The 17,644-nt window shown below is 47.7% G+C and overlaps 1 protein-coding gene across 2 annotated transcripts in view; it reads right to left on the bottom strand.

The window, feature by feature from the left end:
• The window catches only part of Mtus2 (microtubule associated scaffold protein 2), a 355,323-nt gene that overhangs the window by 11,134 nt on the left and 326,545 nt on the right, over positions 1–17,644 (bottom strand). For both annotated transcript variants that reach the window (XM_029477860.2, XM_029477862.2), the window contains 3 exons: positions 11,762–11,976; positions 4,897–5,002; positions 2,142–2,215 (listed from right to left, as the gene is read on the bottom strand). In XM_029477860.2, the coding sequence (XP_029333720.1) occupies positions 2,142–2,215; positions 4,897–5,002; positions 11,762–11,976 (395 nt within the window). The remainder of the gene's footprint in view (positions 1–2,141; positions 2,216–4,896; positions 5,003–11,761; positions 11,977–17,644) is intronic.

Raw genomic sequence — 17,644 nt, 5'->3', positions numbered from 1 at the left:
CTGAGGAGTCCACGGTTACCCCAATGACTTCTTCATTTCGGCTGTATTAAAACACAGGGGCTCTCATGAACTCTTCTGGGAGAGATATGGCCTTAAGCCATGATTGGAAGGAGCTGGGACTCACAAACGAGGTGACACAACGTGCTCACACAGGAGCCAGCTCACCAGGCTACTTCCTTCCTTCATAGGAGAGAGCTTCCATTTCCACACTTTCTGTGTAGTCCTGGCTGTCCTGGAACTCACTCTGTAGACCAGGCTGGCCTCGAACTCAGAGATCTGTCTGCCTCTGCCTCCCAAGTGCTGGGATTAAAGGCGTGTGCCATCACTCCTGCTTGTCTTTTGCTTTTGAGAAACAAAAGTCCTCAACTTGCCATTAAATGCTAACACTGACACACAGGGACAACATAGCTGTCAGTGGGAGTTTGTGCTCACCAGAGCAAAGGAGTGGAAAGTGTCAGTTTGGAGTGGCTCTTCTGAACCAGCACTGGGCTATGTCCATCACCACTTCACTCACCTTCCAGAATGGGCTATAAAATACCTGGTGCTACCCGACTCCCACAGCAACAATCACAACCTGGGAAGAATTTAAACAATCCAACCAACATATTTCTGCCTTGTTCACTGTTCAGAACAGATCTGCAGAGATGTAAGGTCTCTCACAGCAGTCAAGTCAGGACGGAATCATTTTCAAACCCTCGATGGCTACTTTATGTCGTGCAAGAGATGTGACCCCTCTTGGGGCTCTCGGAGGTCAACAAACGACACACTAATAAAAAATGTCCCGCTGCCTGGAGCTGTTCATTGCAGCTGTTCCTCATGCTTGCCTCTTGCTACAAGCCAGATGTTAAATTCAGCCCCAGACCTCACTTTCCTTCATCTGCTCATGTCCCCATTTCACAGGTGAATAACTGAGGTTGGCAGAGCCTGCATTGCATCGTTACCCTAGATCTCAAAGCTAGCAAGAACTGGTAGGGTGGGGATTTGAACCTCTAACTGCCCAAACTAGTAATTTCCGGAGCTGCCTAGGGGCACTAGGAAGTTGGCTCTGGCGACTCTGCCCTCCACACACCAATGCCCAACTCAAAAAGTTCCTGCTGGGTGAGAGTTACAGCACACAGAACTGTATGGCCTTTGGCTGATGGAGCGGAGAGGACTCCGTGACATAAAAGACAAGCACCATGTGGTTGTGTTGCACCCCAGATTCTAAGTTTTCTGTAGCGTTCTCGCTGTGACCCTGGCTTCCTTTTGGGGTGGTCTCATTATAACATAGATGTCATCAAAAAAAGCAAGATTTCTGTTATAGTCATGGAAACAGTCATCCCAATTTCCAGACAAGGGTGATCATGACATTTAAAAACCCCTGTCTTCTCTAGGCAGAATCACTCCAGCTGGGGTCATGGCTAGGCTGTCATGTCTCTGTGGGTTCATTCCCAGGCGGCTCCCTCTAGCACTAGGGCTGCTTCTGGCTCTTTAAAGGCAACTGGCGAGTCTCAGAAGGCAGGAAGGAGATAATGTGCCTGGGAGATGCCACACTCCTTTAAGACCAGGAGGAAGCCAGGCAGCTTGGCTCACATCCAAGACCAACATCTTCCCCAGGTGAGAGGCAGAAAAGGTGATTTTTCATCCTACCCACCTCCAGGTAACCTAAGCCAGGGTGAGCCAGGCAGTGGTGGCGAATCCCTTTAATTCCAGCACTTGGGAGGCAGAGGCAGGTGGATCTCTGAGTTCAAGGCCAGCTTGGTCAACAGACTGAGTTCTAGGACAATCAAGGCTACACAGAAAAACCCTGTCCTAAGAAAACAAAACAAGCAAATTAAAAACCTCCAAGGGTAGTCTACCAATTCCAGCCTTCATAACCTCATTGTTTTCTAGAACGTTCTCCTCCCATCCCAACCCCTCTATCCAGGTACCTCTGACACAGCACATGGCCTACTAACTTAATGTTCTCTGATGCATTATTCATGAGGTGCAGTGACTTCTCAGAGCTATTACACTTTCCCCACAGCTCTGTGAAGAGAGAACCATGTCTTCTTTGTCTCCATGTTCCAGGACACGGCAGGGGTCAGGTAAATGTCTGCAAGTGAGCGTGATGCTGTGGCTGTCCTGACATCGGCTAAGGAAGTATGGGGACACTGACTGACCTGTAATGTCAGCCGCAGCTTTTCAAAGTTTTCTTCCAACTCCTTCTTCTCAAATTCATGGGTAGACATCAGTTCTGGGAAGAAAAAGACGATGTCAAATCGCTAAGTGGGCCTTTCTTTTTGAAAGGCAAAAAACAATGCTGTTTGGTCCAGAGATGGCCACGTGACTTCCGGTAATGATGGACGGCTACAGCAGACTCCAGGGTTCCTCTCCTCATGTGAAATTGACTGTGATGATTGGACTTGAAAAAGAATGAGGTGATCAGGAGACAGAGAAATAAGGGGGGAAAGAAAGGAAGGAGGGAGAGAATGTATTCTGCCCCATCTTGGCCCTGTGAGAACCTTTGCAGACAGCATCAGCCAAATGTCACACCTTTCCTAATGGTGAAACGGTTGCTTTCTTCTATTCCCAGGATTTGCCCTCCCTGCTTCAAAGCATCCACCCGGGGCCGAGGAAGGAACCTGCCAAGGTGGAATCGGAGAAGCCAACAATGCTTGATATTGAGTTCATGCTGTGAATATGGAATCAGTGCTGTGCCATCGAGGACATCCTGGTGACCTCTGGGACACACCCTGAGGACTAGGGAGCCCTAGGATTTGCTTGAATAAAGAGCTCTAAGACACTTGGCCAGAAGGAAAGGCCAACTGCTCTGCTACTCTGGGGTGTGTGTAGGGTTGGATCGCTCTGCTCCGTGAAAGGCCTCGTCCCAGCAATAACTGATAAGTTACAGATGAAGGTGATGTAGGTGTTAGGCAAATGTAGTCTGTTCCCCTCCAGATAAAAGAGTCTTATTAGCTGGATGAAGCTCATATCATCCTGCCTAGACCAGCGATTTGTTTTTGTGGTATGATTAGAAGGGTGGACTGTCTCCTTAATCAGCCTAGATCTCTTTCTTGGCATGTGAGAGCCCTGGAAAGCAACAATTACCACCTGGTTTGCCATGAGCTGTAATTAGGAAAATCTGTGTGGCTTCTATCAGCTCAAAACTTTAATGGTGACTAGGGTTGTCAAGAACCTAGTTCGCATAGCCAAAGTTTACACCTGTGAAAAAAAATAAAGTTTGGGTTGATTTCATTGATCTTATTTTTTTTATATTTATTTTGTGTATGAGAGTTTGCAATACATGTATGTATACGTACCATGTGCAAGCCTAGTGTCCAAGGAGGTCAAAAGAACTGGAGTTATAGATAGTTGTGAGCTATCCTGTGGGTGCTGGCCACTGAACCTGAGTCCTCTGCAAAATCAACAAGTGCTCTGGACCACTGAACCATCTCCTTCAGCCCCTGAGTTTATTGACTTTATATGAACTGGCCTTCTGGTCTACCTGCCTCTGTGTAGGATTGGTTTTAGTGGTTACTGAGATCATCGCCATATTATAATGAACGTTAAGGTCCTATTGTATAGACCACATTATCTCAGCATCATATATAATTCAAAGGCCTGGGATGTGGTATCTAAGCAATACTTCTTTGTAAGAATCTACCAGGCTTAATGTGTGGAAATACAGGGGGGAGGGCGAACACCATAATTTATGGATTCCATACTTCAAAGTCCCAAAGGCAACATATCTGTAGCTTGGGAATGGGCACTGCCAGAGGGTCCCAGCACCCGGAGGGACTGGGACATCAAACACCATTGCTTACTACACAATATTGGCTTCTCATAATGCATTTCTTCATTTCAAGCTCACGGAACTCCATCCTGTCTGCTCTCTAAAGTGATTATTCTCAATTCCTGCTGCCTACTAGGGTTTTGAAAAGCCCCGATGAGTGGAATAAACTAAGTTAGGTTTTTTAGAGTTTGGGATCTGCATGCCAACTGTCTAAAGACAATGGCAGGGTTTGGGGGCACTTTAAATTTGTAGCTGAGTGTAGGGACTCAGGTGCTGGACTGAGCCATTTCTCAAGATTCTTTTCTCTCTTGTCTCCACCTTGGGCTTATGGGAAAGATTCTTGAAAGAGGTGACAGCACGGGTATCAGATACTGTACAGTTAGTTTGTTGTTAAAAAGACTGCTTTTAAAACAATAAAAAATATCTGGGCCAGGTGGTGGTGGCAGGAACCTTTATTCCTAGCACCAGGGAGGAAGAGGGATCTCTGTGAGTTCGAGGCCAGCCTGGTCTATAGATCCAGTTCAAGGACAGCCAGGGCTACACAGAGAATCCCTGTCTCAAAACAACAACAACAACAACAACAACAACAACAACAAAAGAGTATGGAGACTTAAATTTGCTTCATGATTATTGTGGACAAGGAGTCAAACTCCAGAGATACTGCTACTGCCTACGAACATCACAAAGACACTTTATCTTATCAAAGGCAGGAAAAGGCCCAAGTTGTCTCTGCCTATAGAAGAATGGCCCCTGAGTCTGACTCCATCTTGAGTCATCCAAGGAGCTCTAAAACATCTCATGTCCTCACTGTATGCAGACTCAAGGCTGGTAAAAACTTTAAGGGGATTTTAAAATTGACTCAAGGTTCTGATAACTCCTTTGGAGGAGAGAAACAGAGGCCTGGATGCACAAAGTTGTAGACACGGGGCTGGGGTTAGAACCGCAGACCTGCTGCGTGCTAGGCACATCTCTCCAGCCCTGCCTGAAGCCTTACTTTCTATTTCTTCTTCTCATAGGAATGAACACAAAGGCCACAACAGAAAGGCAAAAGGACAGAAAAAAAGGAAGTGGGGCCCTATGCTCTGCTGCCAGAGGGGTTCAGCTTGCACACTTGTGCTTGCTGCACACAGGCCATCTCGTACCTTGGACTTTGTGATCATGGTCATCCTGAAGGATGGTGATGGCGACCGTGTGGTTATTTTCCATCTCCAGCAGGGCAGCCTCGTGGCTGGCAGTGATGTCTTCCACCTGAAGGAAAGGCATGGCCACTGGTTATCTGGAGAGCTGGGGTGGCTGTCAGGAATATTTACGTCACTTGGGAAATGTAGGTGCAGCTTAATGGGGAAAGTCAGTGGTCCCACCAGAGACAAGTCACTCTGCTGGGGTGACGGACATGCCTGGTCTGGTACCAAGGTAAAGTCAGCATTTGCAGGTGTCGTGGCAGTTCCTGAAATCAATCCCACAACCTGGCTCACTGCAGAAAGATACAAGTTCCACTTGCCTGGGCAGTGGTGGTGCATGCTTTTAATCCCAGAACTCCAGAGGCAGAGGCAGGCAGATCTCCAAGCTCAAGGCCAGCCTGGTCTATACAGTGAGTTCTAGGACAACCATGGCCACTGGGCCACTATACAGAGAAATCCTGCCTCAAACTGCTCTCCTTCAAAAAAAGATGTTCAATTCAGTAAGGCCTGTCCCAGCCACCTCTGTAGAGCCCTGGACCAGGACATGGCTCGCTCTTTTTTCACCCTGAGAGGCAGTAATGGGGCGGGAATAAGACTCCTACATACCTCTTCTTTCTCAAGGTTTCCCAGTGTCAGGGAGTGGGAGCTACGCTGCCCTAAACTCTCACAGTCTACCCCCACTCTACCCTCATAAGGCAGGCATTTCTATGTCCATTTTGCAGATACTGGAACCGAGGCTTAGGTTTAACACGTTTCACCCAACAGCTAGAAAGTGGCAGAGATAAGCAGGGGCCCCAGCTCTGTCTGACCCTAATGGTGCTGTTCTCTCAGATAAACACAGCGACAGCTTCCTCCTAAGGTACCGGCAGGGCAGCAGGTGCACCTCTTGGGCCCTCTCCTCAGTTCCCAGGTGAGGCCAGCAGGCTCACACATGTCCCCTGCACCAAGGTCCTAAGCCTAAGCCTGACTTCCAGATTGCCACCGGCTGGGACTCTCTCCTGACAGGCAATGTGGGGCTGCTCCTGTGAAGGGTCTTCTGCTCTCATCGGCGTGTAGTCTGCCCCAGATGTTTCTGTTGTCACTTTTGTGGGGAGCAGGTGTGGCAGCAGTCCCAAGAAGGCGCCAGGGACTGCTGCTAAGTCTTATGACTTGCACCTGACTTCCTCATATAAACCACAAACATCTTGAGAGCTGCGCAGGTGTACCAGGATACCGGTAAATCCATTTTGATGGAGATATGCCCCTGCTGCCCTGATTAGCTGAAGCTGCGTGCCTGGTGAGGTGGCGTGGCCTGCTGTGCGTGGATGAGAACTGAGAGTATTTAAGAGTGAGAGGCCCAGGGCTCGGGGGAGATATAAACAAGAAGAAACAGGACTGAATAAACTGCTGTTAGAAGGACTCGTGGGCGTGTCGTTCTTGCTGGTAGAGAGCGGACGCGACAACTTTGGTTTTCAGTGCTGGTGACTGATCCTTGCCAAGCCTTGCACATGCCGAGCAACCGCTCCATCAACGAGCTACACACTCAGCCTCATTTTCACATGTTCTGAATCCTTTACCCAAAGACTACTCCCTATGGTGTTCATTGTGTTTTTATTTGTTTGTTTGTCTATGTGTTTACTTAGGGTTTTTGAGACAGGGTTTCTCTGTATAGCCCCGGCTGTCCTGGAACTCATTCTGTAGACCAGGCTGGCCTTGAACTCAGAGATCCTTCTGCCTCTGCCTCCCAAGTGCTGGGATTAAAGGCATGCGCCATCACCGCCTGCCTGCAAGTGGCTCTTCTTGATCTATCATTACCTTCAATCTGTTTACTGTTCGCAAACATTATCTCTGTCCATTGTTTTTAGACTTCAGAGGTATGCCATACTGGAGTAATTGCTCAGACTACTCACTCCCCATGAAGGCCTCTCCTACACATGATACAAAGTTTATCCAAATTCTTTGTCATGAATCTCTTATACTGCCACCACAGTGTAGTATGGATACTATGCTTCTACATCTGCTACACACATGCCTTCACATCCGAAACTAGTTTTAACAAAAATGCTGGAAGAAACCTAGAACACAAAACCTGTTTTGTTCCATGCTGTCTTAGAAGTAATTCAATAATCCAGTGTATTTTACGACCAATAATTGTGTCAAAACCTGACATTTTAAAACCACAAATCCAGAAAAAAAAATTGTCTAGACCCCAAGGACTTTGGTGGCCCAGTTAAGGACACATAGCTTCTAACTGACGATACTTGGTCACCTTTGCAGAAACCTCATTTAGAGGAAGATGTGTTATCTTCAATAAAGGAAGCCTGCTTCCTAGGAGAGCAAGCACGTGCATGCACAGGCATGTGTGCAGAACCGAACATGGCCATGAGAGGGCAGTAGATTCCCCAAGAGCAGGCAGTTGTGAGCTGTTCCATGTGAAGAAGGCACTGAGAATGGAGGTATACAGGTCCTCTGGCAGAGTGGTTAAGCATCCTCTCTCAGCCCCACAATGTGTTTTTATGTAAAACTTGTACCACTCAGACTCTCCATTGCCGTGACCAAATGCCTGACAGAAACAATGTAGAGGAAGAAAGCGATGTACTGCAGAGTTTCAGAGGGTTTAGCCCGCAAGTACTTGGCCCATGTGCTTGGGCAGAATATCATGGCAGCAAGGGTTTGTGGAGAAGAAATTTCCTCACCTCATAGCTGACAGGAAGCAGAAAGGAAGAAGTCTTCAAAGATATGCGCTGTGGCCTATTTCCTCTAGCCAGACTCCAGCCACTGAAGTGTCTACCACTGCCTTTTCTTATTTATTTATATTATGTAGATAGTGTTTTGCCCGCATGCATGTCTGTGCACTGTATGCATGCAGTGCCTTTGCTGGCCAGAAGAGGGCGTCTGATCCCAGGAACTGGAGTTACAGATGGTTGTGAGCCACCATGAGAGTTCTGGGAACAAACAAGGTTCTCAGGACGAACAACCAGTGCTCTTAACCACCAAGCCATCTCCCCAGCCCCTTTTTGATTTTAGTTTTATTTGTATGTACATGTCTGTGTGCGGGTATAAGCAGAAGGAGGCATTGATGGCCTGGAGCTGGAATTACATGTGGTATAAGCTGCCTGGGTGCTGGGAGTGGAACGCAGGTCTCCTGCAAGAGCAGCCGGAGCTCTTAAGCCCCTCCCACCCCTTCTCAAAACCAGGGCACCAGCTCCAATCAAGTGTTTAACACAGGAGGAACTGGGAGACATTTCGAATCCCAACAGTAACAGCGAGGGGTTGATTCCCATTAGAAATAATCTCATTTTGTGGGAAACTTTACCTCTCATCTGCCCGCCACCGCTATCCTGATCCCTTCCCCTCCCCCTCCCTTCCGGTGCTAGGAACAAATCAGCTTTGTTTATGCTTGGCAAATACTCTACCACAGCAGTTCTCAACCTTCCTAATACATGCTGCGGGGACCCCCTGACCATAACATCATTGTGTTGTTACTTTATAAGGATAATTTTGCTACTACTATGAATCATAATGCAAATATCTGAAATACAGGATATCTGGCACGTAACCCCTGTGAAAGAATCCTTCAACTCCCAAAGGGTCATGACCCATGGGTTGAAAACTACTTCTCTACCACCAAGCAACCTTCCTAGACTCCCCCTCTCCCTCCCCTCCCCCTCTCTCCCTCTCCCTCTCCCTCTCCCTCTCCCTCTCCCTCTCCCTCTCCCTCTCCCTCTCCCTCTCCCTCTCCCTCTCCCTCTCCCCCTCTGTCTTGAACTGTCATCTTTTAAAACAGGAAAAAATCACTGGACAGAGCCAACAAGGAGCCCACAGCAATGTCTGTGACAGCATGGCTTTGGAACCACCGTGTCTCTCAGTTGCCTGGGCATTCTTGCTTAAAGTGAACGGAGCCTCAAATCACTCATGGCTCAGTGCTAAGAATCCACTCTGAGGAGAGCTGACCAGAACAACATTGAACCCCCCAGTTCCTAGTCATATGAGGGTCTGGTGGAATTTCTGTTAAAAACCTTTCCATCTGTAGGAAAAATAAATGTTTAAACGGAAGGGGTTGGAGAGATGGCTCAGTTCCTAAGAGCATTTCCTGCTCTTGCAGAAGCCTTTGGTTCACTGTCTAGTACCCACACCAGGCAGCTCACAATTGCCTATAATTCCAATTCTAGGGGATCAGGCGCCCTCCTCTGGTCTCTGCCGGTATCAGCATGCACAACAGTGCATAAATACATGTAGGCACACACATATACACGTCAAAAAATTAAATCTTTAAAGAAGAAAAAAAAACACCTTTCTTTTCTGCTCCACTAAAAATGTCAGTTAAACCCCCAATACTGTCTGTAAAAGCAAGAGCTGTGTTGTTGTCTAGGGGCATGGTATTTATACAGCCCAGTGTAAGTGAAATATCTTTCACTGGTCCTTGGTAGGATTTCGTCTCTCATGCAAATTTCTATGGGGGAGTCTCAGAAAAGAGAGATAGACAGACTAAATGCCAAAAGAATCCATGTGTCCCCAGTGGTAAATGCAGCCTAATTGGCAATAGAACATTATGTCTGCAGCTGAGGCATGTGCCTTGGCGTGCTGGATGGCAGGCCTTTGATTTAGTGTTGAGGGACTACTGTGGTCAATACGATAAGGCTGATATAAGGGCATGTCATGTCCCTCTCAGCCTCTGGGAGGTGCTTTCATGAATGAAATATTGACCTCCAGACTTCAACGAGCCATGTGGAGTTAACGGTATGACCATTATGTTTAGAGTGAAGTCAATGGGAGCCTGTGAGCTACAGTTTGGACAAACCCTTGATCTTTAGTAATTTAGGTTTCATGTCTCTTGGTGACTTTAAAGAATGCCCCCTCAGGTAGGAAAGGGTGCTGTCTACTCAAGAGCATCCTCTCTCTTGCCAGTGAGGAATCTCTTTGGCTTCTCTTCTTATGGTACCAGGCTCCTCAGGGTAGGGACTCACAGAGACAAAGTAGGACTGCTCAGTCTGAGGAGAGGTCAAAATCCTCTGAAGATATTTGCTTGCGTTCACACCAGTTTCCCCATAGGAACCAGAAGATGATCTAATGCATTGTAGATGACAAAATCTGAGGAAAGGTCTTCCTCCATTGCCAGCCTGTGGCAGGCATGGTGGTTTGAAGAAGAAACGTCCCCATAGGCTCACATAGTTGACCGCTTAGCCCTGGGTTGGCGGAAGTGTTTGTGGAGGATTAGGAGGTGGAGCCTTGCTGGAGGAAGTACGTCATTGGGGGGGGTGGGCTTTGAGCGTCTGTAGCTTTGCCTCGCTTCCAACTCACTCTCCGTTTCTTGTGTACAGCTAAGGATGTGAGCTCTCAGCTTCCAACACCTTCCATCTTGCCTATTTGCTATGCGCCTCTCTTGCCATGATAAGACTATTCTCTCTGGCACCATAAGCCAATATAAATTTTGTCTTCCCTAAGCTGCTTCCCATAGCAACAGAAAAATAACCAATTATACAAGGTCCTACTGCCTGAAGATCTTTCTCGTTTGGCTAGAACCTTGGGTTCAGCCCGCTTAGACCACAGCATCCTCCCTTCTGCCTGCCCCACAGAGGTAGGATTCTGGGCTCTCCCATGGAGGAGGCTGTCAGTTTGCCCATCAAACAGCCCCACTTGTTTGGAGAAACAGCTGTTCCCTGAAGCAGGATTCTGTGCTGCTGGAGTCGGCTTGCTACTCATCAGGGCTGGGTGCAGAGGCCCCACGGGTGCAAAGCTGTCTCTCAGATGAGCAAAGATGGAGTTATAGGCTTTTCACTTAGCCACCTGCCAGATGCCATTAACGGGGGCTTTGGCAATTCACTTAGAGAAGATGTAGTTTGAATGGGGCATCACGTGCTCTTTATTTCCTCATTAAACTCAAACCAGATTAACCCCCACTTGCCCCCATCCCAGACACAGATCCTCATTAGAGGAGCCAGAGGGAGCCAGCCTGGGCTTAAACCCTCCAGAACGCTCCTGCTAGCTTCTTTTTCTAACTGCCAGGAGCCCCCCCCCCCTGCCCCGCGCCTTGTCTCCCTGCCTGTTTCCTAGATGCTAGCCCAAGGCAAGCAGCAGGCTGTATTAGAGCTTCCAAGTTGACTCCGCCTCATTCCCAGTGTGGCCTTCCCTTCAGCTTGAGGGGTGGGTATCCAGGAGGACCCCATTTCCCCTGCATCATCTCTGCTCGGCACAGGGACTCCAGTATCAGACAGTGAGGTCCCGGGCCTCATGCTGTTTGTGCAGACTATCTTCTGCAGGGAGGATGGGGCTGGCTGGTGGGCAGGTTAAGAGATGTAGCACAAGGTGATAGGCTGAGTGGTCTTGCCTATTCAAACTCCTCGTGGAGGGTTGCGCCTGCCACCCACCTGGCAAGGCTGAGTTTTTAAAGAAAATGGAGAAAGACGGTTTGGTGGGTCATAGCAATGCACTCCTCAAGGAAAACAAGGGACTTCTGCTCATGCCTCATACAACGGAATTCTAGTGGCTTACTTAACCCCAGGACTCTTTTTTCTTACCTGTAAAATGGGGATAGGAATGGCCATCTGGAAGGGTAATGGAGTCAGGATACATCAAACATTGAAAGCAGTGGCTGGTGCAGAGCTAGGGCCACATACATGTTTGCATAGCTCCTCTGCCCATAAAGAATACACGGTGAACAGATGACCAATAGAGGCAAATGTAAAACTGCAATCTTAGGCAAGTTCTCATTGAACTTGCTGGCCCCGGATGTATGAGAGGGCACCATAGTGTATGCAGGGACAGCATTCCAGGGTGCAGAGAAAGCAAGAATGAGGCTGGCGAGTGAGCTTCACCCCAAGCCTCAAATGGCCCAGGCTCTTCTCACCTGCTCCTGGTGCTGGCAGCGCATGCGCAGCAGCTGGTCCTGATGCTCCGCCTGCAGACGCGCGCTCTCGGCCTGGAATTGCTGCTGCAGCCGCTCCTGCAGCTCCTGCACCTCTGCCTGCTGCTGCCAGCCCAACCTCCTCAGCTCCTCCTCGAACCGCCGCTCCAGCGTCTCCTTCTCCTTCTGTAGCTTCTCACACTTGGCTGTGTTGAAGGCTGCAGCGAACACAGAGAGGCTTTCTTTAGCGCCGTGGGGCGCAGACGCCTTGAGGCGCAGACGTCTTGATCACCCACCATGGAACATAACTCAGTGGTAGAGGGCTTGGCTTGGCACGCCTGAGCCTCTCCCAACACCAAACTCCGATTAAAGAAGTAAACAGATAAATAAGCCATAGGTAGGGGATCTCTGTAAGTTTTAGGCCAGCCTTATCTACATAGTAAGTTCCACGCAATCCAGGGCGATACAGTGAGGCCGTGACTCAAGAACAAATAAATAGAGAAATAAATAAAGCACAAACATCTTGAAACCTAGTTAGTACACTATATTGTCATAAAAGACTTTCTTCCCCCGAACCATTTGAGGATCAAGTGCTCATTGGCGTCCCACTGTGTCTCAATTCCCTAGTGTGTATGAAGCTGCTTACCCACAAGGCTAGCTCACTCAGGATATCCGAGACACAACGGTGCCACCCAGTGCTCAAAGCTGTGGAAACTGCCTCAGTCAAGGCTGAACGTTTTCCTACTGATAACAGCTTATATTCCCTTACTGCTGACATTTGTTTCCAAGACTTGCTGGTACAAACACTACATACATACATACATACATACATACATACATACATACAAATAAAACACGCATGTTCACTCACGTGCTGGGTCACTTTTCATTAAAATGAGCTCCTGGGAGCAGAACTTCCATGGCTTTTAAGACTATGGGTGTCTGTCACCCAGTGGTTGATGCTTTCTTTAAATATCATAGTGATTAATAAACCTGTGGCCACCAGGAGGTGGTATGGTGCTTGAAAATGTCCTGAAAGGGGGGTGAGGGGTGGCGGGGGGAGGGGAAGCACACTGCTTGGTATGGAATTACCTTCTTCTAGAATTCTTTTTGATGAAAATGTTGAGGTAAAAATAAAAGGAGTGGCTGAGAGGGAAGTCTGAGATGTTCACAGGGGGAGAATAAGCCACCAGCAGCCTCTCCTGTGACATTCGCTGACACACGGGGTAGCAGTTCTGGGGCACTGTGGCTGATGGAAGCTGGCTCCGAGAAAACAGGAGTTGGCACTTGTATTCTTGCCTCACCTAGATACAGACTGCTGCTTCCAACAGCACTACTATGTGTCCAGTAGGTAGCCCTACTATGTGCAGAGTAGGCAGCAAAGAGCAGGAAGCGTAACTAACTATTCCAAGGTGAAGACAAGGTCCTCTCTACGGCAGAGCCGGGAGCACAGACAACCTCCATTACAATGTCTCCGAGGTGAGACTAGGCTTCGGAGACACCAGCTTTTCTGACTCCTCCGAGCTTGATATCAGCCAAAGAAGGACATCGGGTGCATCGCACGCTCAGACCGTGTTCTGGCTTGAGTCAGAAATATCTCCCACAAGCTTGGGTTTGGCATAGTATTCTCGGTCTAGTTATGCTATTCTGGGAGGCTGTAGAGTCTTTAGGAGGTGGCAGAAGCTGGTCACCAGGTGTCACTGAAAGCTATATCTGACCTCCTCTTCCTGTCTTGGAACCATGTGACTCTCATAATAAGCTGGGTCCTCCCAGAGCATTGGATTATATTCACTGTAGAAGAAGACATTTTTGCTTTATTTATTCATTTCCATTTTACAAATTTCATGGGTATAGGTGGTTTTCCTGCATGCATGTCTGTGTTCCACTTGAGTGCCGGGGTCTTGCAAAAGCCAGAAGGGGCATCCAGTCCCCTAGAGCTAGGGTTACAGATGGTTGTGAGCTGTCATGTGGGTGCTGGGAACTGACCCTAGGTCCTCTGCAAGAGCAGTCAGTGCTCTTAACTGCCAAGCCATCTTTCTAGCCCTAGCCTGGGTGTGCCATTTTGTTAGAATTTCCTTACAGAACATACCCCCAAGAAGAGAAAACTTCAATCACAGAGAAACATGTTATCCACTTAGGGGACCTGAATCTCAGAGATGTGGGATGGAAAAGTAACAAGCCAATTGTTCTTGTATTTCAGAGGAAGAGGGATAAAGAGATATACGGAACAGCAGACATAAAAATAAAAATCGCAACTCATTTAAAGTCTCTCGGTAGTCATAAATGCTTTATGTCGCTAATATATTCTTTAAGAGGAACAAGGGTGTGTGTGACTGGATGGTGGCTGGTCCTGTGAGAGACAGTAACTGCAGTGTGGGACAGGGGGTTACAGATATGATTTATGGGCAAAGGGGGAAGAAGAAAAGGGATTCAAGGTGGTTTTAGGCTTCTGAAAAGAGAAACTATGCTGTCCAGATGAGAACGGGTAACACAACACGCATACTCAGAAAAGGGCTTCTACAGATGTCTGTCTCTGCATGGCGCCTGCTTCTTCACCCTGCCCATAATCTGGGTGCCCGGTCTTTCAGAGGCATCTTGATGACATCAGTGTACATAACTGACTATCCTGGACTTTCTGTGCCCAGCCTCTGGAAAGGGCAGCTCTGTGTGGCCGAAGCGCTCAGTTATTTAACCATGAACATTTGTTCTGTAAGCGACCCAGGTCATATCCATCACCATAGTAATAAGTGTGCTTTCTAGTGAGAGCTTTCACTGAAGGACTGAAAACTTTAAACTTTAGTGAACATTCACTTCAGGGCCCCTGTCACCAGGTAGAGTATACCTACTGAGTTTTAGAAAATAACCTTCCAGCCTGGCGTGGTGGCACACACCTTTAATCCCAGCACTCAGGAGGCAGAGGCAGGCGAATTTCTGAGTTCAAGGATAGCCTGGTCTACAGAGTGAGTTCCAGGACAGCCAGGGCTATACAGAGAAACCTGTCTCAAAAAACCAAAAAAAAAAAAGAAGGAAAGAAAGAAAGAAAGAGAGAAAGAGAGAGAGAGAAAGACAGAAAGAAAGAAAGAAAGAAAGAAAGAAAGAAAGAAAGAAAGAAAGAAAGAAAGAAAGAAAGAAAGAAAGAGAGAGAGAAAGAAAATAACCTTCCTAGATCTGGTCTGTGCAGTTTGAATACACTTGGTCCAGGGATGGCGCTGTTGGGAGGTGTGGCCCTGTTGGAATAGGTGTGTCGCTGTGGACGTGGGCTGTAATACCCTCTCCCTAGCTACCTGGAAGTCAGTATTCTGCTAGCAGCCTTCAGATGAAGATGTAGAACTCTCAGCTCCTCCTGCGCCATACCTGCCTGGATGCTGCTGTGTTCTTACCTTGATGATAATGGACTGACTCTCTGAACCTGTAAGCCAGCCCCAATTAAATATTGTCCTTTATAAGAGTTGCCTTGGTCATGGTGTCTGTTCACAGCAATCAAACCCTAACTAAGACAGAAGTTAACTAAGACAGTCATTTCCAGTGCTTCACAGTTTACAGAGCACCCGTTCCACAATATGTCACCACCAATTTAGTCTTCTACCCCATGGCTCCGGTGGCAGCCCCACTGCCAATTTACAATAGGTGGGTGCAGAGGCCAAGCAGTTGCTAGAGAGTAAATTACTGTTCATTGAAGGTAACAGGCTCCCAGCCTTGCCTCTTTTCCCAGGCTGTTCAGTTCAATGCATGCCACGGGGCTTGAGAGACTCCTCTCTGGTGTGTGTGTGTTTACTGTCTTTAGTTTTGCATGGAATGAAGGATTTGCATTTTTAAATCATCAAAGCCTAATTTTACCTGAGAGGCACAAACTTCCCCATCAACTGTGCTCAATGTCCGGATCTCTTCAAACATGCCAGAGAACAAAGCAGCCCACACAGAACTCTTCCCACCAACTACAGTTAGACACATCCACGGAAGAAACAAGGTATCCAGATATCCAGGCAGTTAACAGCAGCTCTGTAACACTCTGTTACATATGTAGCATATGTAACAGAGTGTACATGTGTGCATGCACTATGTTGTGTGTGGGTGTTGTGTGTGGGTGTTTATGTCTGCCATTGATTCTTATCATATATATGTGTGTGTGTGTCTGTGTAAGTGTGTGTGTGTGAGATTTAATATATATTGTCGATTTTCAGAGATTTTTTTTTTTTTTTGGTTTTTCAAGACAGGGTTTCTCTGTATAGCCCTGGCTGTTCTAGAACTCACTTTGTAGACCAGGCTGGCCTCAAACTCAGAAATCCACCTGCCTCTGCCTCCCAAGTGCTGGGATTAAAGGCATGCGCCACCACTGCCCTGTGAGATTTATTTTTACTTCTAATTATGGTTGTGTGTGTCTGTGTGAGTCAGGCATGTGAGTGTGGCTGATCCCTTGCAACTGAAGCTAGTTGTGAGACACCATATGGGTACTGGGCCCCCTGCAAGAACAGTGCACGTCCTTCACAGCTGAGCCATCTCTCCAGCCCTGAGTTGTGTATGATTTTTATAACCAATAGTCTGACCAATACTAACATTATTCATCCTAACAGAAATGTCCGTTCAATACCCTGGGCTGCCAGGATTCCTCGCTTCGGGCACTGAATTTAAACAAAAGCAGGATGCTACTTCCTGCAGAGTGCGGGGCAAGCTGCTGGAGAAGTCAGGCTTTTCTCCCTGGGTAGCAAGCCTGGGGCAAAGGTATTTCCGAGCTCAGAGTCTGCTCAGTCAGGAGCACTCTTCTCTGCAGATGGTGACTGTTCTGGCTGGGGCATTCACACCAGCGCTGCAAGACTAAAGGAAATAGCCCCCTACTGCTTTCATTACTGGGGGGGGGGTTCTCTGGGAAACCCACCTTCCTGCCAACATGCAGATGGCTCTAACTTCTGTCACCGCGACTGTGACTGAGTGGACACTGAGAAGCTTCAACTGTCAAATGAAGGTGACATCTCGTGGGGATGGGGCCAGGATTTAGGCCTGTGCTGATTTTTGGTTTTGTTGCTTTGTTCTGACAACTTGTCACAAAGTTGGAGTCATCTGGGAAGTGGGAATCTCAGCTGATTAACTACCTCCATCAAATTGGCATATGGGAAATCTTTGAGGCATTTTCTTGAATTGTAATTGATGCGGGAGGCGCCGGTCCACTGTGGGAGGCGCCATCCCTACAAAGGTGGGCCTGGGTTTATAAAAGAGCAAACTGAGCAAGCCATGGGGAACAAGCCAGTGAGGACCATTCGGATCCTCCCTCTTGGTTCCTGCTTGAGCTCCTGCCTTGACTGGATCAGGAAGTATAAGCCACATCAACCCTCTCCTCCCCCAAGTTGTTTTTGGCCAGTCTTTAATCACATCAATAGAAAAGTAACTAGGCTGAATGGACTCTGGTCCCTGACACCCAGTACGGCATCTGGCTGGATCAGAGCCACCCTTCACTGGGGTCATTGCTGGTCAAGTACAAGGAGCAGCTGGAGAGCTTTTGAATGTGAGGCTTGGAAGAAGGGTAACCCAAGGAGAAAAGCAAAACCCCATGGAGTCCTGGTGATGAATCCCCTTTTTATGACCCGAACATCTCTACGGAAGATGGCTAGAATGTGTTAAACATAAAGATGTAACAGGGTTTTATAAATATCAGAAAGGATGTGGCTGCCATGTGGAATAAATCAGTGTCTAAAAAATAGTATAGTGGTGTGCGTGTGTGTATGTGTGTGTGTGTGTGTGTGAGAGAGAGAGAGAGAGAGAGAGAGAGAGAGAGAGAGAGAGAGAGAGAGAGAGTATCTGCAGTGTATTCTCCATGGCAACCACGTCTCTGGTGCATATAAAGGGAATTGGTAGGCTCAATATAACTGTGCATGGGTAAGCACCTGTTTGGGA

This window comes from Mus caroli, unplaced genomic scaffold (genome assembly GCF_978045245.1).
Source record: "Mus caroli unplaced genomic scaffold, Mus_caroli_1 scaffold_4, whole genome shotgun sequence".
Taxonomy (NCBI): Eukaryota; Metazoa; Chordata; class Mammalia; order Rodentia; family Muridae; genus Mus; species Mus caroli.
Note: the sequence above shows the minus strand (reverse complement) of the source record. Positions and strands in the feature narration are given on the sequence as shown.